General features: G+C 32.8%; 2 protein-coding genes across 2 annotated transcripts in view; both read left to right on the top strand.

Moving 5' to 3' along the window:
- LOC134693635 (nucleolar complex protein 2 homolog) overlaps window positions 1-21,917 on the top strand; it is a 142,109-nt gene extending 120,192 nt beyond the window's left edge. The window contains exons 13-14 of the mRNA XM_063554475.1: window positions 20,403-20,516; window positions 21,804-21,917. Coding sequence (XP_063410545.1) covers window positions 20,403-20,516; window positions 21,804-21,917 — 228 coding nt within the window. The remainder of the gene's footprint in view (window positions 1-20,402; window positions 20,517-21,803) is intronic.
- LOC134693380 (coiled-coil domain-containing protein 115-like) overlaps window positions 1-23,201 on the top strand; it is a 483,686-nt gene that overhangs the window by 237,000 nt on the left and 223,485 nt on the right. The window lies entirely within an intron of this gene.

Below are 23,201 nucleotides of genomic sequence, written 5' to 3' on the forward strand. Positions count from 1 at the left end.
AGCTTACTTATACACGGTTATCCTATCATGTAGCCAATCCGTACTTATTACCTGCATGGTTGCATATTGCATCTTGCTCAATTCTGATTGGTTCATTTTACGTTTGTTTTTCTGCTTCCGGAAACTGTTTTAAAATTTAAAATTGCACTTAAATGAAATTGTAAAAGTATTTCATTTTTTTATACTTCCGTAAACGATTACACTTATAGAAATTATACAAGTGTATCGCCATATTACGCTTCCGTAAACTGTTCAGTATGGTAATTTGCTTTTATTCACACTGTTTCATAATGGTGAGAGTATTGAGTATAATATTTGTTCTAGTTGACTCGGTTTGTTGATAGGTGCAGGAACATATATATTGTATACTGTTCCCAGCTAGGTGTTACTTCGAGGTATGACCATTTGCTACTTCCTTCTACGTGAATTGTGAAACGATGTAGGTCTCTAGTTTGGTCTTGTTAAACAATTATAATATCATTTAAACTATAAAAAAAAAGTCCCTTTGGATCCGTCTTGGAATGAAATTTATTCCCGGATTTGGAATATTCTATATATAAGTAAAAATAAAAACGATTTTAAAACAATCTTGAAGTGAAAATTGCATACATGTGAATGTGTTTTTTGTACTCTGTTCTTGAATAACTATGATATTTTAGTCCTTATGATTTTTATTTCATTTACATGGTCATTTTTAATATCACTTTATTTTCTAAAATTTATATATTTTTGTCTGTTAAGGTATTGAACGGTCTAATGGATAAAGCATGCATGTGAAATATTACAAAAAGTATGAACAATTTCTCAAATTTAATTGGTAGTTACATAAAGATGTTAGCGTAGTTTTTTTCAATCATCGGGAATACTCTAGGTGTAATAATTTACCAATTGAACGAATATTGACTAGATCGATTCTGTATGCATGTGGAATGTTCCAGTCTTATGTAGTTTATACCAGTAATGTAATACATTATTATGTGGTTAAAACATGTATAGTGGATGGAAATCATTCATCATTCAATCCATTCATTCACGTCTCAGTCCTTACAGCTGAACGGACGTGCTGGGTCAGCTCTCCTTTACCCGCTATCTTCGATGAGGGTTTATTGCTAGATGGTCAACGACATACTACTAAGATGACAGAAACCAATCCATGCCGTACAGAGAGACGTAGTAGTTGGCGTACCCGCGTTAACATGCCTCCAAAACCATTGTCTATTATGGGGAGTGTCATGCCGATTAACGTCCGAGGGCTGTATCCTAGGCTGTTGGGTGATACGACCTTCATTTTCCTGCCTCACGGCTTGGGTCCTGATAACGCTTCCTGTCATCTTTAGAACTACGTCCACGATTCATCTACCAGTACTCCATCATCGAGGCTAGCGGGCTGCCAAGCTGACCAAACTGGCCCTGAAAGCAGCCGTTGTGAAGAAGTAAAATCCAAAATAGTCAACAAACCAAAAACAACTCACCAAAACCAAGATGGCGGCCTCCATTCGGCGTCCTTTGCTACCCGTTCCTGACCCACGGCACAAAATATTTAAATGCTCAACAATCGTCTTCGGGCACCGAGCCGACCGTGCGAGGGCTGAAAAGCCAGTCAAGGTCGTTAAACACTTCCATATATATAAATCATTCATCGATCTAATTTAACATGTGTTTTAAATGCATTACATGTCTATTCAGTACCTATGAACTATTGATGTGGAATCGACTGATTTTTTTTAAATTTGATCCCAATGATACTGGTATTTTCTAGTACTGCTATATGTTTGGATACGTTGCATTCATGGTTAAAACTGATGTAATTTTCTAATCCTAGACCTAATTGTAAATCTCTAATTCGAACTCAAAGGAGATTCGACGCAATGTTCTTATTTTTTCCCGCTCCGCTGCATAATTCATCAATTCCATACATGCATTATTTGTCTAAGACGAAGAATTCTAAGCTTCGTTCAATCAGTGGTTGTAAATCTGTTGCATCTAGTGCGGTATTTGATCAAAGTGGAATTATTGTGCAATTCAATCGATAGTCTGTGACATTTAAAAGATGTAGAGAATTCTCAAGAAATTGCAGTCTGTTTAGGGATTGGTTTTAAATTCTTCAAGATGGCGGATTCCGTAATACTTTAGTACCAAACAAAAAAATGGAAATTTTAAATATTCAGTGATGCTTAGTAAAGAGAAACAAAACATTATGGTTATACTAGACTACAGTACTATATATATAGTTTTCACACTAGGAACTCATCTATATTAATAAAACCATTTGAACTCATATATTTTGACCCATCCTTAAAAAGATATTTACCCAGCCCGAATCGTCTGCAAGTATTTCAATCTTTACTGGACTAAATCGGCCGTTTTAGTCCCGTGGTTCTATTTGAGACTCATATATGTACATGGGGACCTTTGGTTATCATATTAATTAGTTGACTACATTTACGATACGATTATCATTATTTGTAATTCCCACTCGTTTCATTTTTCAGTGAGACTTAAAATCTCCCACTTCACTGGTTTATTGTAATGCTTTTACCAATTTTGAAATAAATAAGATCATGTTATATTTGGACTTCATGGCGTATAAGAATTTAAAAGATCTCCCGTCAGATTCGGTCTCTGTTTTGGTCTATATAAACTTCCCATTCGTTAACTGACGAGTTATGCCACTAGTTATATACCTTCAGTGAGTATTTAGGCAACGACAAGTCTTTCAATAAAGAGAACAAGTTATACCTCTGAACCCATTACCTTTAAGGTTAAGCGAAAGTGAGACTCTCCCTGACTTTATAAGGTTACAACTAAAAGTACACGTCCTGTCCAATTGAGAAGACATAATGAAGTCAATGATTTTACTGAATCGAAATTCAAACCATGCAATTATCAAGTAAAACCATCACTCTTGACTTATATCACGACGTAGTAGAACCTTAGATGTGTTATAATACTTAATTGACCTAGAAGTTGTTTTTTTAAATATTTAATCAGAGTACGAATTTAGCGTGCGAAAATCTCATTTCTTATCTGCTTCTCACGAGCTGTTGGAGAAACGTAAAGAGTAAGCCCTATAAATTACTTTGTTCTAATTAAAATGCATTAATTATTTTTAGAAATAAGGTCATTTTTTATCTGTCTGAGTATTTAGGTCAGACACCCCAAATTTTCAATGTTTGGGCGGTAACTTGAACTAAATCAGTAAATGAAGCAGAGAGATATCCATCGAAATGTGTACCACCATGCAGAATGCCTCGATTCGCTTAATTTGGCGTGTAAAATACTTGTTCTTGTGCACCGATGTACTTTTTAAAGGTACTTTTATACAGCAATCATCTCTGGATGAATACACGCTGCTTTCCTTGGGAATGGATTATTTAAGGACTACCCTAAACTATATCCAGACTCGAATATACAATTTGATGTTAAGGGATGGGAGCGTTTTAAAAATAAAAGTTAAGAGGATCATTGTACGACCAAAAAAGAGATATTATTGCGCCTATAAATTATTGCTTTTCTTGTTTTGGGTGGGTGCGCCCCGTCTGAATTTTCGCCAGCTATATTTCGGTAAAACATACTTAAAAGGCAACGTCTGATTTAGCATGAATCAAATTCAAAACTTAATCAATATAAGTAAAATTGTTGACCGGTTTTAGATTTATATATGTCATTAGTACATTAAACACAGGTGTAACGAAGTCTAATAACATGCAGTTCGAGAAGTGACAATCAGCCACGATTTTATTCCTATATTCGGCTCTTCTACAAATTCACCAGGTGTCCATGTTTAGACCAACGCGTCGCAATACGTCACAATCTGTTGTATAATGATGGAGTTGCATCTGTTTGAAGTATATTGCATCTGCTTGATGTATATTAAAAGGTTTCATAGATGCACGTGCATGTTAGGTCCCACCTACATGTACATACAGTCAATACTTGTGGATAAATTTTCCATGACGTCAATTATAAGCGTCCATAGATATTGAATTAAATCTTCTAAATTAGTACACATTCATCTGAAATCTTTTATATATATGTCGGTATATAATACTACTTTCTGTTAAAGTTTGTATTTGTTTTGTCCTGCGTCAGAGACACTTTATCTCAATTGACATCGACAAAGTTAATGGTTTATAGAAAAGCACTGAACTTATATGTACACGTAGTATAGTTGAATAGCAATGTATAGATCAAAAACAAGAAGGGTAGCATATAGATATGTCAGTGAGAGAAAATGAAAATTTCGGATGTATACATGTACTATAGCATGGTCTGACATCCATAAAATTGTTGTTAACTGATACATGTATTTTAAAATTATTGCACATATTATCGAAATTGTAGGTTTTCAGATAAAAATGTCACCCTCTTTTTAAAGACAGTGTCTTCGAGGCGTAATAATCGAGATTCATGTAAGATAAATGCATAAACCTATTATAGGTATCTCTCCAAACATTGGCTTGTAAGCCCCCTTTTGCAAAGCCGGACAAAGTGCAAAGCCGGACAAATATCTTTTTTACGGTATTTTGCTATTTGTCCGGGCCAAAAATATAATGATGAAGATTTAACATCGTTTTTAGTAAGAAAATAAATAAAGGCTGAGGGGTTATGTGAAACATTGTCTGAGTTTAGTAAAGTTGTATTTTATTAAGTTTACTTTGTTGTAGATAAAAACAAATGTTTGAATGGTTTGGCAATGGAATACGTTTATAGAATTTCGTCCATTTTTGGACTATTTGTGCTTATATTCATATATGTTCATCGTGCACACATTTTGTTTTGTCTCGTCTGAATATAAACTATAATATAGTAGCTTAACACACTCATTTGCATTCTGTAGTGTTGTCAGTAAACTGGCTCTTTCTGTTCATGGCATGTGCACGCGTTCGTACGATTCGCCCTTTAGTTTGACTCGGTGTGTTTTCAGGCCCGTAGCCAGGAATACCCAAGGGGGTTTGTTGGACTCTCCTGGCTACGGGTATGGTTTTTCCATCGTTAATGACCAATTTGTCTATGGATTTTGAGCGTAAAGCAAACAGAAATCAATCAATCTGGATTTTCTGTGAACGTTCAACTGAGACACCACTTTTTTTACATTTTGTAAGAAACAATGTGAAAACTTTGTCATTTGTTTATTAACGATGTTTAATTCCTTAAACTCAGTTTTCTAAGGAAAATCCAGTAACAGCATTTTTGTGCACTTAACAATTTATAAAGTCACGATTAGAATTCTGCGTTCGTGGAAGAATGTATATGCACGCCTGTTAAATTGAGATAGTCTTATCTCTGAATAATTATAAATAAAAGCTGTAGAAACAATCTGTGGAATGCAGCCATTGCTAATAGACTGGGTTACGTCGACTGGATAATAATAACTTTACCCTCTAGCGGTTTTTGGTCATTGTGTGATTTTTTTATTAAGAGCAAATAATGAAAAATAATCACTAACCAATCCATATTTGGATATTAGATCAATGACATTTCCGATTTAAGACTTTTACTAACTTTCTCCATCTGCAACACGTTTAGATGCGGTGTATCTACTTGTTGTGTCAATAGAGAAACTGGTATTGAATCAAAGATCAATGATAGGATTATGGTTTGATAAACCATAGGTTCAGATTGGTCACAACATCAAGTTATCCTTTTCCAATAATTCAATAGAAAACTTATATGTGCACAATCTGCATCATTTTAAAATCGACCGACCAGTCTAGACGTCCAATCTGTTGTAATTAATGGCGGGAAATATTTCACATAGGTCTCCAACCCTTATACGGAAACCAATCAATGTTTATAGGTGAACGTTCTGCGGACTGGCGCTTTTTTATTGCCTCAGCTTCCTGATAATTTCATTGTAAGATTTTATTGAAAATAAATAATTAAACACAATTAAAGAATAGAAGCAACTTTAGTTATTGCGACAGGAAATGAAGGCTATATATACTATGTTTTATGTCTTTGAACCTTATTTAAAAAGGCCATGGCCAAAACAGTATAATTTGTTTTGCTTTTTATTTTTTATTTTTTTGTTTTTTGTTTTTGTTATTTTTTTCATTGGTAACTGTTACTATAAATATTAGTTGATAATATAAAATAATGAAAGTAGTTCTGCACTTTGAAGTGAAATAAATGTCAATTTTAACAATGCGCTGCCATTTATTTGCTTAGGCATACAATCTAAATTGGTATAGTATCCGAAAAAAATAAAAGTATTTATGTAATTAATAAAATAACAAACAAACAATATTAGCGTTGGCGTGCACTATAAGATTAATCTTTATTATTCCGCCCGGAATGTTTCACGTTATAATGAATGCGCAGACAGTTCATGCTTTTTCGGTATATTGCAAAGTGCATCAGAACTCCTCGACAAATTGAAAACATACCGAAAAAGCATGAACTGTCTGTGCATTCATTATCTAATACATTCCTTGTATAGTAGCAGTTCTATAGATGACCATTTCAGAGAGCTCCGTTAAACACATCCTCATTTATGTGGTAGTAAAGGAGAACTTGTATGGGCTTTAATCATTGTTGGAGGCCGACTGATCAACTATAGGTGTCATTGGAACTCTTGTGGAGAGTTGTCTCATTGGCAATCATACCAAATCTTCTTTTTTATATTGCTTGCTGGTGCATTGTAAAACAGTTTTCACTCAATCAGTTACTAGTATAAATGAATCAGCCTGGGCCTTTTGAAGCCGACAATACATACAGCATGAGTTATTCTCATTGTTGATGGGCGTACGGAGGCTTATAATTGTTTATATCCAATTCATTTGAAATTTGGTGGATATTTGTTTCAATGAAATTCGTACTATATCTACGTACTTTTATTATAAGTGGGTTGGGTGAGCTAACGGCATGGAAAAGCTGGGTAACCGGGGTACCCACATCTCAGATGCATCCATTACTACTACAACACCAAAACGTTGGGTGACCTAACGGCATGGCAAAGCTGGGTAACCGGGGTACCAACATCTCAGATGCATCCACTATTACTACCACACCAAAACGTTGTTACAGTGATATCCACTATTACTACCACACCAAAACGTTGTTACAGTGATATCCACTATTACTACCACACCAAAACGTTGTGTGACCTAACGGCATGGCAAAACTGGGTAACCGGGGTACCCACATCTCAGATGCATCCACTATTACCACCACACCAAAACGTTGGGTGACCTAACGGCATGGCAAAGGTGGGTAACCGGGATACCCACATCTCAGATGCATCCACTGTTACTACCACAACAATTAAAACATTGTTACAGTTATGGGTTATATCGCGTTTTCTTGAGGCTTAACTAGGGCGTATCATTGTTTGTCGAGACAGAATAATATAATAGTTTAATACTATATCAGTGTAAGTAGGTTTATGAGTTTATTAGTCGACAGTTTCCCTCAATATGGTAATATGTGTAGCTGTACATTTTTATCGATATTAGTATAGAATTAAATGTGGAAAATACTCATTGAGGCAGCACCAAAAGGCACATATAGAGAAATCATTTTACTTGGCATTTTATGAAAGAAAAGTCTCAAAATTTAGATCACCCTCATTGTAAGATGACCCATAGTTGTTAATTTCTATGTCATTTGGTCTCTGGTGGGGAGTTGTTACACTGACAATTATACAACATTTATTTATTTTTATATTTATAGATTTCTTAACGAATTTGATTTTCTCGCTTGAGCCGGAACGGCGAAAGTGAGAAAAGCAATTTAGTTGAGATGACCAATGATAATTTGTTTATCGCTATTTTACCTAATATGACAACGTTGTTAATTCATTGGCAACGTGCACGTGCTGTATTTGTTTCTAGCGATAATTTTGCATATCACTTGACTCCGTTTAGAAAGGAAATTATCAGTCAGCAAGATCAAAGGTAAATTTTGTAAAATATTCGCGATAAACTATAAATATATTAATTGTGAAGATTTGTTTATCCCATTGTTCTCCGCAAGTTCGTATTTTCAACCAAGTGTTTGGTGTTGTCAAGTATACGAGCAGTCAGTTATAAGAGAGAAGAAACGTGCCGTCTTCCAAATAGTATTAAAATAAGTCACCTTTCCAAATATAATTGAAAAAAGTCAACTGCCTAAGTAAGAAGCGTAGAAATAGCATTATTAGTTAAGTATGTATATTTTTTGGTCATTTGAATAATGACAACAAAAAATAATGGTCAAATCCTTGAAAATTCAAGCTCGAACATACTATTGCGTTCACGGAAATATTAATCTCCTCGAAAAAATAACGCAATACCAAAAAAAACCAAACGAACACTCCGGGGAGGGACACAAAACTTGAGGAATAAATATTACAAAAAAACAACAAGTCGACTAACTATCAAACACTTCCTCCCAACTTAAAACAACAACAACAAAAACAGAAATATTTGTATATAATGTAACATTAACATAAAGATTTAAGGATATTTTACATTATTTGTAAAATGCGTGGTACATGTTAGACAAGATGTTGTATTGTATGTGGTAAGAAGTAATAATAAAAGTCTGATCAAAGGCTAACGTTCTATGGCTGACATAAAGTGGCGACATCTGGTGATCATGATGAAGGCGGGATTTTACGTCAGATCATGTGACGTTATGCCATGCAGATGTTGGCACTTTGTCCCGAATATGTATTTCTTCATGAATGAAAATATTTGGTAAAGATCCCATGCCTTGACGTATTGTTCCATTCAGATACTAAGTATACGATAGTCGATATGCCTCATATATCTTGTCTGCAGTGATCAAGTTATAGCTTCATAAAAAGCTTGCCTCTTTTCTCACTATTTTATAAATACACGATGCTGAAGTGTCATCTTCAATGGGCCATAGCTGTTTTGTCCCATGATAAGTTGTTAACTTGTCTCACATCAGCAAGGCTATTCCAATGTTTAACCAGATGTACGTGTCAATTTTAATCTAACAACATTTGTACATTTAATTGAAGAATTATTTTATGATAAGTAAATGTCCTGTGAATACAGTTAGTCGTGTTATGTATTATAATACTTCTATTTACCCAGCAACATTTCTTAACAACAACGCATTACAACTGTACTGAAACCAGATAATTCCACCCAACTTCAAACTACAAAGGTCTTCAATGGTATTCATAGAAATAATGTTTTGACCGTAAATTTAAATCGAAAAAGCAGAGAGAAGTAAAAAAGGTCTCTCCAAGTAATACAAATGAACAAATACATGTTCCTGTTTATGAACTATACCATTTGACAGCTAAACCATTACACTATAAATCAAGTCTCCACTTCTTTTATTAAATACAAAATTATACGAGGCATAAATGAAGACCATTATATTTTTAAAGAAAAGTATTACTTCTAACGCAATTGTATCTGAAGATTAACATATATATATATATATATATAACTATTGAAAAATAAAATCTACCAGAGAGAAACCAGAAATAAATGAATAATTCTTCTTTTTTATTGGAGTCTCACGGACGTGTACTCGGTATTTTTATTTATTTTATTCCTAGTGTTTAAGGTCAGCAAAAAATGTTTCTGTTAACCTTGGTATAGCTTGAACTTGTTCTTTTACACAGCCTTTTTGTTGAAGTTTTTATAACTAAACTGACGGGCTTTAATTTTAGTTATTTTATTAGATACGTATGAACTTTTAATACATTTTGCCCCTGAGTAGGTAATTTACTTAATTGCTGGCCGACATGTTAAAAGTACTTTGAAAAACTCATTAAATATTGATGGTATAAAATATTGATATTGTTAGCGATATAAAATGTATGTAGATTGCGTAGGTGTTCCAAGGTGTCACCACATTCATTGTAAAGCACAAGCTGTCGTGTTTGTTTACACAAATTTTTTGAATAAGTTATAGATTGCGTCCGATACGTGTATTAATCAAAAGATTATTCTGTTTTTGAAAATAATACAGCCTATGTAATATTTTTCTAGTTTTCTCTGAACCCTGTGGCAGATAAAAACTATATACTAGCTTGTCTCTTCTTTAAAAAGTCTTTAAATCTTTGCCTTAATTCCTATAGATCTTTGAATACTTTAAGCTCTGAGAACTTATTGTCATTGGATCAAGTTAATTTGTTGATGGTTTTTGAGTTTCAGCACAAAGTTTAGATACAGTTTGACTGTTTCTGAATGTTTTCTGCTCTTTGGCTGTATTAATGTCTCTTTGAAACATTCCTCATTTCATTCTCAATTGTATTGTATTAAAAATAGATAAAAGACACTTAACACGAAAACATAATTTTATTGACGTATCTATAATACTAAAATTACGAGGTCCAATTTGTCAGCCGTCATCACGTAAAAACGACGAATCACAGAATTCAACTTTATATATAACTTATATAGTACAAAGGTGTAGATTTAAAATTACACCACTCCAGGCCCCTTTGTTTTCCACGATATTAATATTGCCAATAATTAAGAAGTTCCGGGTCGAGTCCGATACCGATACCAATAGTATATTCACCTGTTACCTATTACCTTATCTGTACGTTCCGCATCTGACAGGCGCACCACCAAACGGTGTATTCAGAATTAATAGACAATATGCACTTCAATTTGTTAGAGGACAACTAATATAGGACAATGCTGTTGATTAAAAAATACTCCATTCCAGGACCTTTTGTTTTCCAAATAATTAATATTACCAATAATTGATAACTTCCAGTTCGACGGGTTCAAACAGAAAGATTTGAAAGCAGAGAAAAACTGTGTATCTTATAATCGGCATGACTTTATCAGATGACTATACTTATACTAAAATAAGGCTTGCGCATAGTTATATACTTTAATCAGTCACGGACCTGTAATATCACGGGTGTGTTCTAGTAATATATATATTATATGTGTGTGCATTGACGTCAAAAGTATGTTTGATGAATTATTAGAAACTTTATGTTATTAATAGCATATATTTTTTCACCAACGCATTTTGTATTTTTTTCTTCAACAACATTTATGTAAACGGTAAAACTTAAAATTTTGGATGTGGAGAAAAAAAAATCTTTTCCATAAAGACTCGTTTATTTTTCTTTCGAATTCACATTTATTAGAATGTAGTCATACCACGCACAATAAATTCCCACTAGATAGCAAGTGACCATTTAAAGTACAAAGGAACGTTTTAACCTCGGATTTAACCTTAAACGGCCAAATGATATCTAAATTTGGTCTAGTCATCTATATGACTAATATAAACCATTAAATATATAGTTTCTTTTTACATATATGTACATTGCTAAAGAACATAACCACACGGTAGAAAGAACATCACCGTGTCGACCGAAGACGTTGTCATACATGACAAAAAATGTTACAAAACAGACAGTTGACATTTATTTCATCTTAAAATAGACACAAAAAGCTATAATTAGTATGCCGTTCCCACAAATATGAAAAACAATTTAAATATATGTACTTTTAATTTATTATTCACATTTAGATATTTAACATTGAGAAATTTTTGTTATGTTTATATTTATTTTCCCCAAATCTTCATCATCTGAGTATATTCATCTATTTACAGGAATCGACACCTCTATCAATTATAAGGGAGAAGGGGCATCGGCCATCGGGCATATCACAGATCATCGTGGAACTATTAATCAAAACAACACTTTTTTTATAGTTGCCCGACGATCTTTGAGATGCCCCCTATACCTCACTGTTAATAGAAATTCCGATTCCTGAAATTTTTTCCATATCTAGGTAATTTGTTTGGTTGGTATAATTCTGGGATACAAACTGTTCACTGACAAATGACACTTACATACGATTGGTTCTACCCGAAATCGTGATTGGTCTAATATATTTCTAAATGTTAAAAGAGGGTCTATAAGTAGTATATATCAGATCTATTGGGAGTTAGGTCTAAAAGAGGGACGAAAGATACCAGAGGGACAGTCAAACTCATACATCGAAAAGAAACTGAAAACGCCTGGCTAAGAAATAAAAGAAGTCAAACAGACAAACAATTGAACACATGACACAACATAAAAAACTACAAATAAGCAACACGAACCCCACCAAAACTAGGAGTGATCTCAGGTGCTCCGGAAGGGAAAGCAGATCCTACTCCACATGTGGCACCCGTCGTGTTGTTTATGTTATAACACATCCGGTAAATAATCTATTTCGGTAGGTCACATTCATCACAGGGAAGGGGATTGTAGTTACGACGTAAGAAACATATCCGATACCAATAGGCGGTATCAAGTCTATGGGAAGCATGGTCTAATTTGTAGGATCAGGTCTATTGAGACTTAGGTCTAATAGATGGGATCAGAATTACCATGGCATATATACTGGACTTATTTGTGTGTTAGAAAGATAATATTTTAAAGTTTTGCTGTAAAACAATGCCTGTTTGGCAGATGTTCATGGTTGGGTCATATATATAACATTCAGACGCGTTTGGTATGAGGTATGATATCGGATAGTCCGAGATTGTAATGACCTCTGACTACCTCTTTGTGACTTTCTGTGGTTGAAGGGCATTGTCTGAAATGACCCCTCTCCACCCACAAAAAAAAACATTGCCAGAGAATGGTGCTGCACAGATTTGAATCATTAGAAAATAGATTTTGCAATGGTTCATTGTAGTGCAAAGATTTTTATTTAATCTAGACATATTTTATAGTTTACAATCTCACTATGTCTAGTTTTTAAAGTAACAAATAAACCGAATTGATTTATAATCCATCGCAACCATTGTAAAGTATATTATCATTAAAAGTATACATCTTTGAACGTGTCTTTCCATTAAAGGCATTAAATGGACGTGAAAATATGGAACATACTTCCGTGTTTCATGACGTAGGTCACGTAACCCGGACATTATCTAGAAATTATTTTCCAAACTGCTTTAGTGTAAGAATGATACAAGTGCATGCACATATCAAAACAACTGCATTAATTTTAATTAGTCCTTAGAAGACTACATAGGCGGATGTTAGAACCCTATAGTGAACTATTGATATGAACCGTTAAAGCTTGTTCATGGTAACGTAAAAGTTGGTCCCCAATAAAATGAGATTCGATTATTATCTCAAATGTCCGTATTTTAAGCTTAAAAAAGAGGGACCGAAGATACTAGAGGGACAGGCAAACTCATAAATCGAAATAAACTGACAACGCCATGGCTAAAAATGAAAAAGACAAACAGGCAAACAATAGTACACATGACACAACATAGATACTAAAGAATAAACAACACAAACCCCACCAAAAACTGGTGATGATTAGGTTATTATTTACTGACATTCAATATAAACTTATAATCAACGCTGAGCAATGGTCATCAAGATCGAAGCTATATATTCTTTCCCCCCTGAAGTGCATGATATCACTCCTGCTTTGGTTGTGTCTAAAAAAAAAAGATTGATAAAAATGTAACCCGAATAATTCAGTCGTTATATTCCGCTGATCTACGATGGCTACATCCTTGTGTGGGAGAAAATCGGACACGGAAAGGGCTTGAATTATTCGAGTTAATAAAAATGTCAAACTCGACTCGGTCAAAGAACCACGTGGCAACAACAGTATAGAGATATTGGGGATAATAACGACACTGTTATATCAGTGTCGAGATAACTGATTCAAAATTTCAAAAAGGGGGCATTTGAAGAGTACAATCAATTATTGTTTAAAGCTGGTTGATTTGACATATATAAATAACAATTCCTTAAACTCAAATTACAATCGGCACAGCTCAGAACGGATTTAGCGTAAGTTGCAAAATACGACTCTTACAGTACTACACACATTATGCCACATAAACTGTGTTTTCTTCAAGAAATGCAGTGGCGGATCCAGAGGGGGGGTTCCGGGGGTGCGCACCCCCCTTTATTTTTGCCGATCAATGCATTTGTATCGGGACATATGTTTTGCACCCCCCTCCTTTGCCCTGGGTTAGCACCCCCCTTTCGAAAATTCCTGCATCCGCCCCTGAAATGTCAGATTTTCGGCATTACCTGTTTCATAACGAACCAAAATTATTATACACATGCAAAAATACAATGTGATTGCTCTTAAGAACATACGAATTCACTATCAGTCAAAAGTAAAATCAACACATTTCACTTTGTCATACATATATTTGGTGTATATCAGTCGATGATCGATACAATTAACACTACAATCCCATTGTGGTCACATGCTGGACCTTATTCACGCTTTTTGAGTTTGTAGAATTTCTCATTGAGTCGGAGTGACCGTTTTGTTTGTATCCTGGTGTAAGTGACGTAACCCGGATGTTGTATCAGAACATTTTTATATGAGAAAGTAAACAAAAAACATTATTCGGATGAACTACTCTCTACTTACAAACCATTCTCGGTGACTGGTAGTACTGTAGTAATGTGACTAACATTTTGTGCGAATGCGTTCTTGACGAAACGCCACGGTTTATGAAATATAAAACATAAAAAAAAATTAAGCTATCTGTGCCTCGGTATTATGGTAAAAAATTAATAAGGTTTGGTGAAAAAAAAATTCATAGTCAATTGACAAGAAAATGTTAAAGTGACGATTTTCTGTTTTCTGATACTACTTGTTTATATTTACACAATGAACTATAATACTTGGCTTAATATACAAATGTTCATTGTTCGTTGTGAAAATCAGTTTTCCATCATTTTGAAATGGAAAAAATCTGTCTTCAGGAAAACAAGTGTAAACTATTTTGGATCTTCTTTTTGTCAAACCTATAGCTACCGCTTTTCTTTTCCTATTCAATTAAATTATTTCGAATCATTTTTGGAGAAGTTTTTTCTTTATATATTCACACCTGTATTATCAGAACTGAATTCCAGGTCGATACTTGAGGAATAATTCGACGATGAATCACTCATCTCTTATGACTTCATCCACAGAGAATAGTTCATTCATAGTTGGTTATTATCAATCACTCTCTGTATGTAAATATGCAAGGCTTTATTTACTGTTTGGATGATTTTACAAAAAATATAGGTTATTAGTCATACCTAAAAAAACAATACAGATTTATGTGATACATATGAGATTTTATGTACCAAAATACCTACCCCAAAACTATAAAGTATATAATGTTACAAATTCTGCCAACCATAACTTAGAGTGATTGTTATAAAATACGCCTATAAAATAAGATAAAGATTTGATAGAAAGGACCATATCTTTTTTCCAATTAACTAGTGAAAACTAATAGATAATAGTTTGGAACGCCAGACGCTCGTTTCGTCTCTCTAAGATTCTGGCGCTCGGATGAAATGTAGTAAACAGGTCGAAAGCTCAGATAAAATGCTGTAGTGACAGGTCGATGCGAGTTTAAAAATCCACGGAATATTAATTTCAATATTAGATATGACGTTTCGATGCAAGGTTATTTTGATAACCCAGAATAAAAACTCTCCCGGGTGTCTCTCCTGGGGATTAAATCAGTTTTCATTAAATTGACATGCGATAACCCACGTGTATTTAATTTCAGTTTTTTTTAAACAATGGTCTTTTTTCATTCAATGTATTTTGTGTCTGAACACAGGATTGTCGTATTGTGAATGGAAACTTTTAGTAGCGATATTGTTAACTTATTCATTTGTTGGGAATTAATGCACACTTCCTGTCAACGTTTTCATCTTTTGTCATATGTTGAGTGATGATATACATAATTCTCTGCTTGATCTCTCATCTGTAATTTCCTTTGTTTAAACTTGACCTTGGAACTTCCAGGGGTAAAGATTAAAGTGAAGGAAATTTTTTCTTAAAGTCATTCAAGTTCGATGTCTGGCACACTGACCCATATTCCGATTGATAAAACACCTACTTCTCCGTCGGTAAATTTGTTGAATGAACCAATCAGTGAGTTGTACTAGGTCATTTTGGTTGTTTGCCTAAGGGGCAATATTTTGGCGCACCTGTATTTATGGTGTCATTTTTCAAACATGTCTAAATAAAGGTTACTTGTGAGGACGTCAGAGATTGTGTAATTTCACCTTCATAAAAATCTTGAATTAATATACTATACACCTTGATATTTATGGTTTTCAGGTAACTTGACTTGACTTTAAACAATAATGAATTGTATATATGACATATATGAACTGATATCTGATGGTGAACGGCCATCTTCGTGAACATGCATGATATATTTGCCGCTGGACGTTACAGAACCAATATTTTTTTCACTCCACGGTCAAAACCATGTTTCATAATTTGTGGACGCCGGATACTGAAGATTGGTTTTTATCTTCGATAATAATTTTTCATTAAAAATATGATTCTGTCATTATTAGTCACAAATAAACAATTAATTGTATAATATATTTGATGTATGTACTTAAAGAAGTTTTAATCATAATAATACCATGACAAATGCAGTATCATCTTCATCACAAACAGATGATGAGTATTTCTGATAATGGCTGCCTATTCCGTGGATAAAGTTATAGCTAACCCCGTCAGGTAGCAGATGTTTACGTAATCTTGGTGGTGATGCCTTTTTTGTTTGTTTGTGTACCTGTGTATGCACGTGGTGATGTCTTTTTTTGTTTGTTTGTGTACCTGAGTATGACCGTGGGATGTCTTTTTTTTATTATTTGTTCCTGTGTATGCACGTGTTGATGTCTTTTTGTTTGTTTGTTTGTGTACCTGTTTATCACTGTGGGGATGTCGTTTTTGTTTGTTTGTTTACATGTGTCTGCACGTGGTGATGTCTTGAGATAGTTTTATGCTATAAACTCTTGATGGTGAACTTGGACTTCCTTTCTTCGTGATTTCGTAGGTCTTTGAGTGCATGTGGGCAATATCCCGAGACAAGTTCAAATTTGCCCTGTATCTCAAACACATTTAGATGCAGTGGGCATAGACAAGAAATTCAACAGCAAAAAATTCAGTAAGAGTTTCATTGGTCTTGAGAAATTTTTTTTTAATTCCCACACCCTTTAGCCAACCAGGAAACATACATAATACCAGCTCATGTTAAGCTTATTGACTAGACATCGATTAAAGTATAATCTATAGTTGCACTACAAGCATCAATATTCGTGCAGCGTCTATAATGTTTAAAATGCACACTATACTGGGTACATTTGATTTGTCTCAGATGCTTTTTTCTTGATTTCTACCTTCATCAGGACATTGCAATCTTGAAAGCCTTTCATTTTTGCCTTAGTCATCATGAAAACGTTCGTTTGACTTTCAGACACTCAAACGCTTTACTGGTGGACAAAGCAATCACTATCCCCCTAACCAATTGTGATGGGAAAAGCATGAAAAAAAGAAAACACATATATTCATGATGCACACGTATCTTCCAAATTCCACCTATTCATTAGCATAGCGACTGGAAGAAAGATAACTTTAAAAGCTCCCGTAAGATTTTATTGATTATAAAATTTGACAGGTTACGTACACTATAAAATCTCTGTACATTTCACTCTTATTATCAAAACTTGGTACATTTCACTGTTATTATCAAAACTTTAGCAAAAATTAAAATTCCATTGGTTGAACGGTTAAATTCTTCTGTTTCCTTTAAAATATTCTTTTTTAAATCTAGTAATAATTTAACTCCATCTGCTTCTAAATAAATTGCCACTTTCGTTCACACTAAGGTCACAAAAAAGTCGTTTCCATTCACCAATTCATCAATAAAAATAAATATATCAATATATTACAAAAGAATTACTATAACTTGTAGATAAAATATTAGAATGGGAAGAAGGCGTTCACCTTTTTTCTGGAGGTTTTCCAAACATCTTGTGCAAGGTTGAAAAGATGCTACAGCTATAAAAATTGAAAAGAAAATAACCTTGGGAAAGGTGTCTTTTGTTTGACTCTCCCTATAATGATAGAGTTTCTCCACTTTCAATGATTGCACCATACTGTGCAGTTTTCTGCATGCTTGTGCATATGTGTGATACCGTAGATTGATTAAATCATCCAGTTGCCTGATTGTGTAAAACTTACATCAAATTTTGATAAATATCACCAGCGGAGCCATCATTAACAGTATCTTAACGGGTTTATTCATGAATGACTTTGTCACTATTGATGTGAGACATGACATACATCAAGGTTGTATTTTGTACCTATCTGTTAAGGAGGGTTCCTGATTCCTAAGGTTGCCTCTTTTATACTTGATTGTACAGTAGGATTCCTGGTGTTCAAGGTTGTCCTTTTGTACCTTGTTATAACACAGTAGGGTGCAACATAAATTATCTTTTTACCATATTAATTTACCTTGAGATGTTTTATAGTTATTTTGTGAATAAAATGTCCCATATATCATTGTACATCTTAAACATTATGTTACAATGTAGACTTAAATTAACATAAGTAGTAAGAAGTTCAATTACCTTAACAGCAATCTATGATGAGAAAGTCAACGGAGATATGTTTGCTATAAAGAACACTATTCTGGACAATTAAGAGAAAGACATATGAAGTAGTGTGTTTATGGCTTTTTGTACTGTGTTTGCATTTCTGTCTTATTGGATTTGGCCATTTTTCGTTCATGTCCTATCTGATCATATAGCTCTTGCAACCAGAAACATATATATTGTTCCCATCTTGCAACTTAAAAAAAACATAAAAGCATCTGTAACTTTCAAATATTCGGCACTTAGTGTTCCTGAATTATTTGTGTTGGTTGTATGCATTTATAACGTGTATTTTGGGTTTTTTTTAATTGAAGTTATCTTGCAAATTTTTTTTATTCGTTTAATATGAAAACAATGTCTTACAAACAGGTCATGTCAGATTAGAGATAATTATAGCAGAAATGTGATTTTGTGCTGTTATTTTTCAATGACAATGCCATTCCTGTTGATATTTTTGTCAATAAATGTTGCAAATTTATTTTTTATAAACTGCTTTTATTAGCACTCGTAATTAATTATATATAATGTGCATACAAGACAAATGTATTAGTTCACATATGATATATTATAACGTATAGATTATTAACTGATCATAACTTAATAAGGTATCCATCAATGATTGACAATTTTCACATTGTGCTAATTGATATAAGGGTTATCTATGAATTGTGCCTTCATCATTTCATCGAGGAGTGTCCTTTTCACAAATTATCAAAGTTTCAAAAGTTCTTGAATAAAAAATGTCTTTACTTTATGATACCCTCAAGTATCTGTCTTCTGTGTGCTTTGGTACCTTCTGGATCCTAATTGCTATACATTGGTAAAATAATAGGGCTTCAAAAATAAGAGCTCTTTTGACCAAAATTATTATAGGTAAACTTGGTTGCCTACTTGATTCTCATCACCGTTTATTTTGATAAAAAATTTCAAACTAATTTGAACCAAAATGATAGTACAAAAAATACAAATGGACAATTTATTATTAGTACAAAATAGTATAATACATAATGATATAGTAGAAATGATACAAAATGAAATAGTAGAAATGGAAACAATCTGAGTTTGAAACAAATAACTGGCTTGTATAAAAGAAAGGAGAGATCACTCCATGTTTTGCTTGCATGCATCTTTTGCTCTTTTGGGACTTGCTCAATTCTTATCCAGGAAAAAAAATAACCAAACATTTTGCTCTCCTTTTTTATGCTTAATAAATCATTTGTCAAAGAAGGGAGATCAGTCATTTTTCATGACTTTAATTCATAAGGGAGATAACTCCTTGTTCTTTGACTTTGTGATACTAACATTTATTATAAGGATAAATCGTATTTTGATTAAGTAATACTTTACCATATAATTAATATTTACAAGGGAATAACTCGTGTTTTGACTTAGTGATACTTTACCATATAATTAACATTTATAATGGAGATAACTAGTGTTTTGACTTAGAGATACTTTACCATATAATTAATATTTATAATGGAGATATCTCGTGTTTTGACTTAGAGATACTTTACCATATAATTGATATTTACAAGGGAGATAACTCATGTTTTGACTTAGTAATACTTTACCATATAATTAATATTTATAATGGAGATATCTCGTGTTTTGACTTAGAGATACTTTACCATATAATTAATATTTACAAGGGAGATAACTCATGTTTTGACTTAGTAATACTTAACCATATAATTAATATTTATAAGGGAGATAACTCATGTTTTGACTTAGTGATACTTTTAAAACCATATAATTTATATTTATAGGGGAGATAACTCGTTGTGTTTTAACTTAATGATACTTTACCATATAATTAACATTTATAAGGGAGATAACTCATGTTTTGACTTAGTGATACTTTTAAAACCATATAATTTATATTTATAGGGGAGATAACTCGTGTTTTGACTTTGTGATACTTTACCATAAAATTAGAATTTATAAGGGAGATAACTCGTTGTGTTTTGACTTTTTGAAAAAAAATAAACAATGTATTTAAAATATTTATTTGCAGGTTTTTGAGCTGACAGACTTCAACAAGAAGCATAAAAGTATCAGTTTTAAACCATTAAATTTTGCCTGTATTCTGAAGTTATCTAAAGCACAGCTGGTAGAGAAATCCTTTAAGGTAACCAATTTTTTAAATTATTTTTTATAATTGAATTGAATTATAATTTATTTGAATTATCGGGCTCCATCAAAGTTAGTAGGACATTAGAGAACTTTCTACCCCCTGATTATAATAAAGTCTGAGTTGTTTTCAAGATAATTTGACAAAATATTTTGATGGTTCAACAATATTCTATATAATGAGCATTTTACAATTTGGTTTTAAACTTAGATATTATCAATAATCTATAATAATGAACATTTGTTCTAACATTCAACTTATTTTTAGATCGACCATCTTATAGAATTAGATGAACATGTAAAATTTTATTCCTGAGTAATAAATTATGTGGATTCACTTCTTGTCTTGGATTTAACTTAGTTTGTATTTTTGTGGATTGTATTTGAATTTTATGGTTTTGTCAAAGTCTGCATAATATAAACCAATGTGTACTTTAGGTGGCACACATGTACCCATGAAATCCGCAAAAAATTGTATCCCATGAATAATGATAATGAATTACAGTATTAATAAAAAAAAAAAAAAAAAAAAAAAAAAAACCCTCATCATAATAAGCACTATTTTCCATTACAACAGCAAACTATTTCACTCAAAACTATACCCATACATTGTTACACAACAGTACATACATATTTCTTATTCATAATTAATAGTTCTTTTTATACCTATTGAAGATGATTCTGGTATAATTTTTATGAAACATGAACCTGAACTCCTTGTCTCAGATCTAGATATGTTGATTTATAGTCTTGTTAATTGAGATAAATAAACAAAATACAATTTTTTTTTTAAATATTTTTTATTATATTAAAGAGGCAAAGATATATCTACTATTAAATTGATCTGCATTTGTTAACCTCCAAACTGAGTAAAAACCCTGAAATACTACATATTTAGAATTCTTTTATTTCGTCACAAACTTAATGTTAACATTTTATCAATAGAAATTAAACACACAGTCTGAATAAATAAATAAAACAGCACATTATGAAGAAACAACCTTAAAACACATCATCACTATATACACTGAAAGGATTCTAAGCTTAGCAACTATAAAAAAAAATCTTAATACAGCAGTATCTATATGTAAATAACAAACCTTAGAAAGTAAAAAACATAATAGTCAAAACTACTCTCATTATTTATCACTGAGTAATGTATATATTATTAAATATTATAAATCGGGAAAAAAAAATGGAATATGTGTTATTTTTTTTTAAAACTGCAAGTTTTGTTTTGAGTATTGTCTGTACAAAGAAAGGTAACTCTAACATTATTTTTCAGGATGGCATCATTGACCAGTTATATGAACTGTTTATGGACCATTTTAACATCCATGCTCATAAGATTGGTTTTCCTGAACTGGTTTTACCATCTATACTTCAGGTAATTTTATAATGTATGTGAAGTTAGCAGCCGGTTCGTTATTCGATATTCGATATTCAATATCCAACCGGCTGCTAGCAGTCGGTTGGATATTCAAAAAATTGTTGAAAATCTTGAAAAAAAAGAAATACTTGATAACATTAAAAACATGATTTTCATAGTTATAATGACTGATAAGATACGTAGGAAATCGTAAAATGACCTCTCCAAGCTGTTGTAAGTTCTCGTTGTCCTCGAATATAAACCCTTTTCTATGTTGCATATTTGTCTTTATATAATATATATTGTTGTCAATAAAACAACTTCAAAGATTTACTTTTATACATGATATTTCTTTAAACAAAAAGAAAAACCACTAACTCTAGAAAACATTATGAATTATAAATAGAAATATTTATGGAATGCCCCAAAAAGAAATATATAGACAAGTGAAAACCTACCTGAGACCGCTTAAATGAGTGTGAGACCCCCCTGGTCATTCAATGTTCATAAAATTTAATTAAATTATAGACTCTGTATATATAAAGGTTGTATAAGAAGGATTTCCCAGAATATTGTTATATTCGATATCTATGGAGGGCTTATATTGTCACTTTTCAGTTAAAAATTATCAAAATTTTAGGACAAAGGGCACAGGGCAATGGGGATAGCCCCCTGATCTTTTAATCTGCCTAATATTAAGCAGACATCTAGTCAATAGGTAGATACAAACGTGACAGAAAGGAATTAGGGTACACTTCATGTCTTTCATGTTTACGGAGCGCCCAAAGTGCCAGTTGGATATTCAAAATATACAGTGAAAACCTAGCTGAGACCGCTTAAATGAGTGTGAGACCCCCCTGGTCGTTCAATGTCCATAAAATTTAATTAAATTATTGACTCTGTATATATAAAGGTTGTATTAGAAGGATTTCCCAAAATATTGTTATATTCGATATCTATGGAGGGCTTATATTGTCACTTTTCAGTTAAAAATTATCAAAACTTTAGGACAAAGGGCACAGGGCAATGGTGATAGCCCCCTGATCTTTCAATCTGCCTAATATTAAGCAGACATCTAGTCAATAGGTAGATACAAACGTGACTAAAAGGAATTTGGGTACACTTCATGTCTTTCATGTTTACGGAGCACCCAAAGTGCCAGTTGGATATTCAAAATATACAGTGAAAACCTAGCTAAGACCGCTTAAATGAGTGTGAGACCCCCCTGGTCAGTCAATGTCCATAAAATTTAATCAAATTATTGACTCTGTATATATAAAGGTTGTATTAGAAGGATTTCCCAGAATATTGTTT

The sequence above is a fragment of the Mytilus trossulus genome, chromosome 12 (assembly GCF_036588685.1).
Source record: "Mytilus trossulus isolate FHL-02 chromosome 12, PNRI_Mtr1.1.1.hap1, whole genome shotgun sequence".
Taxonomy (NCBI): domain Eukaryota; kingdom Metazoa; phylum Mollusca; class Bivalvia; order Mytilida; family Mytilidae; genus Mytilus; species Mytilus trossulus.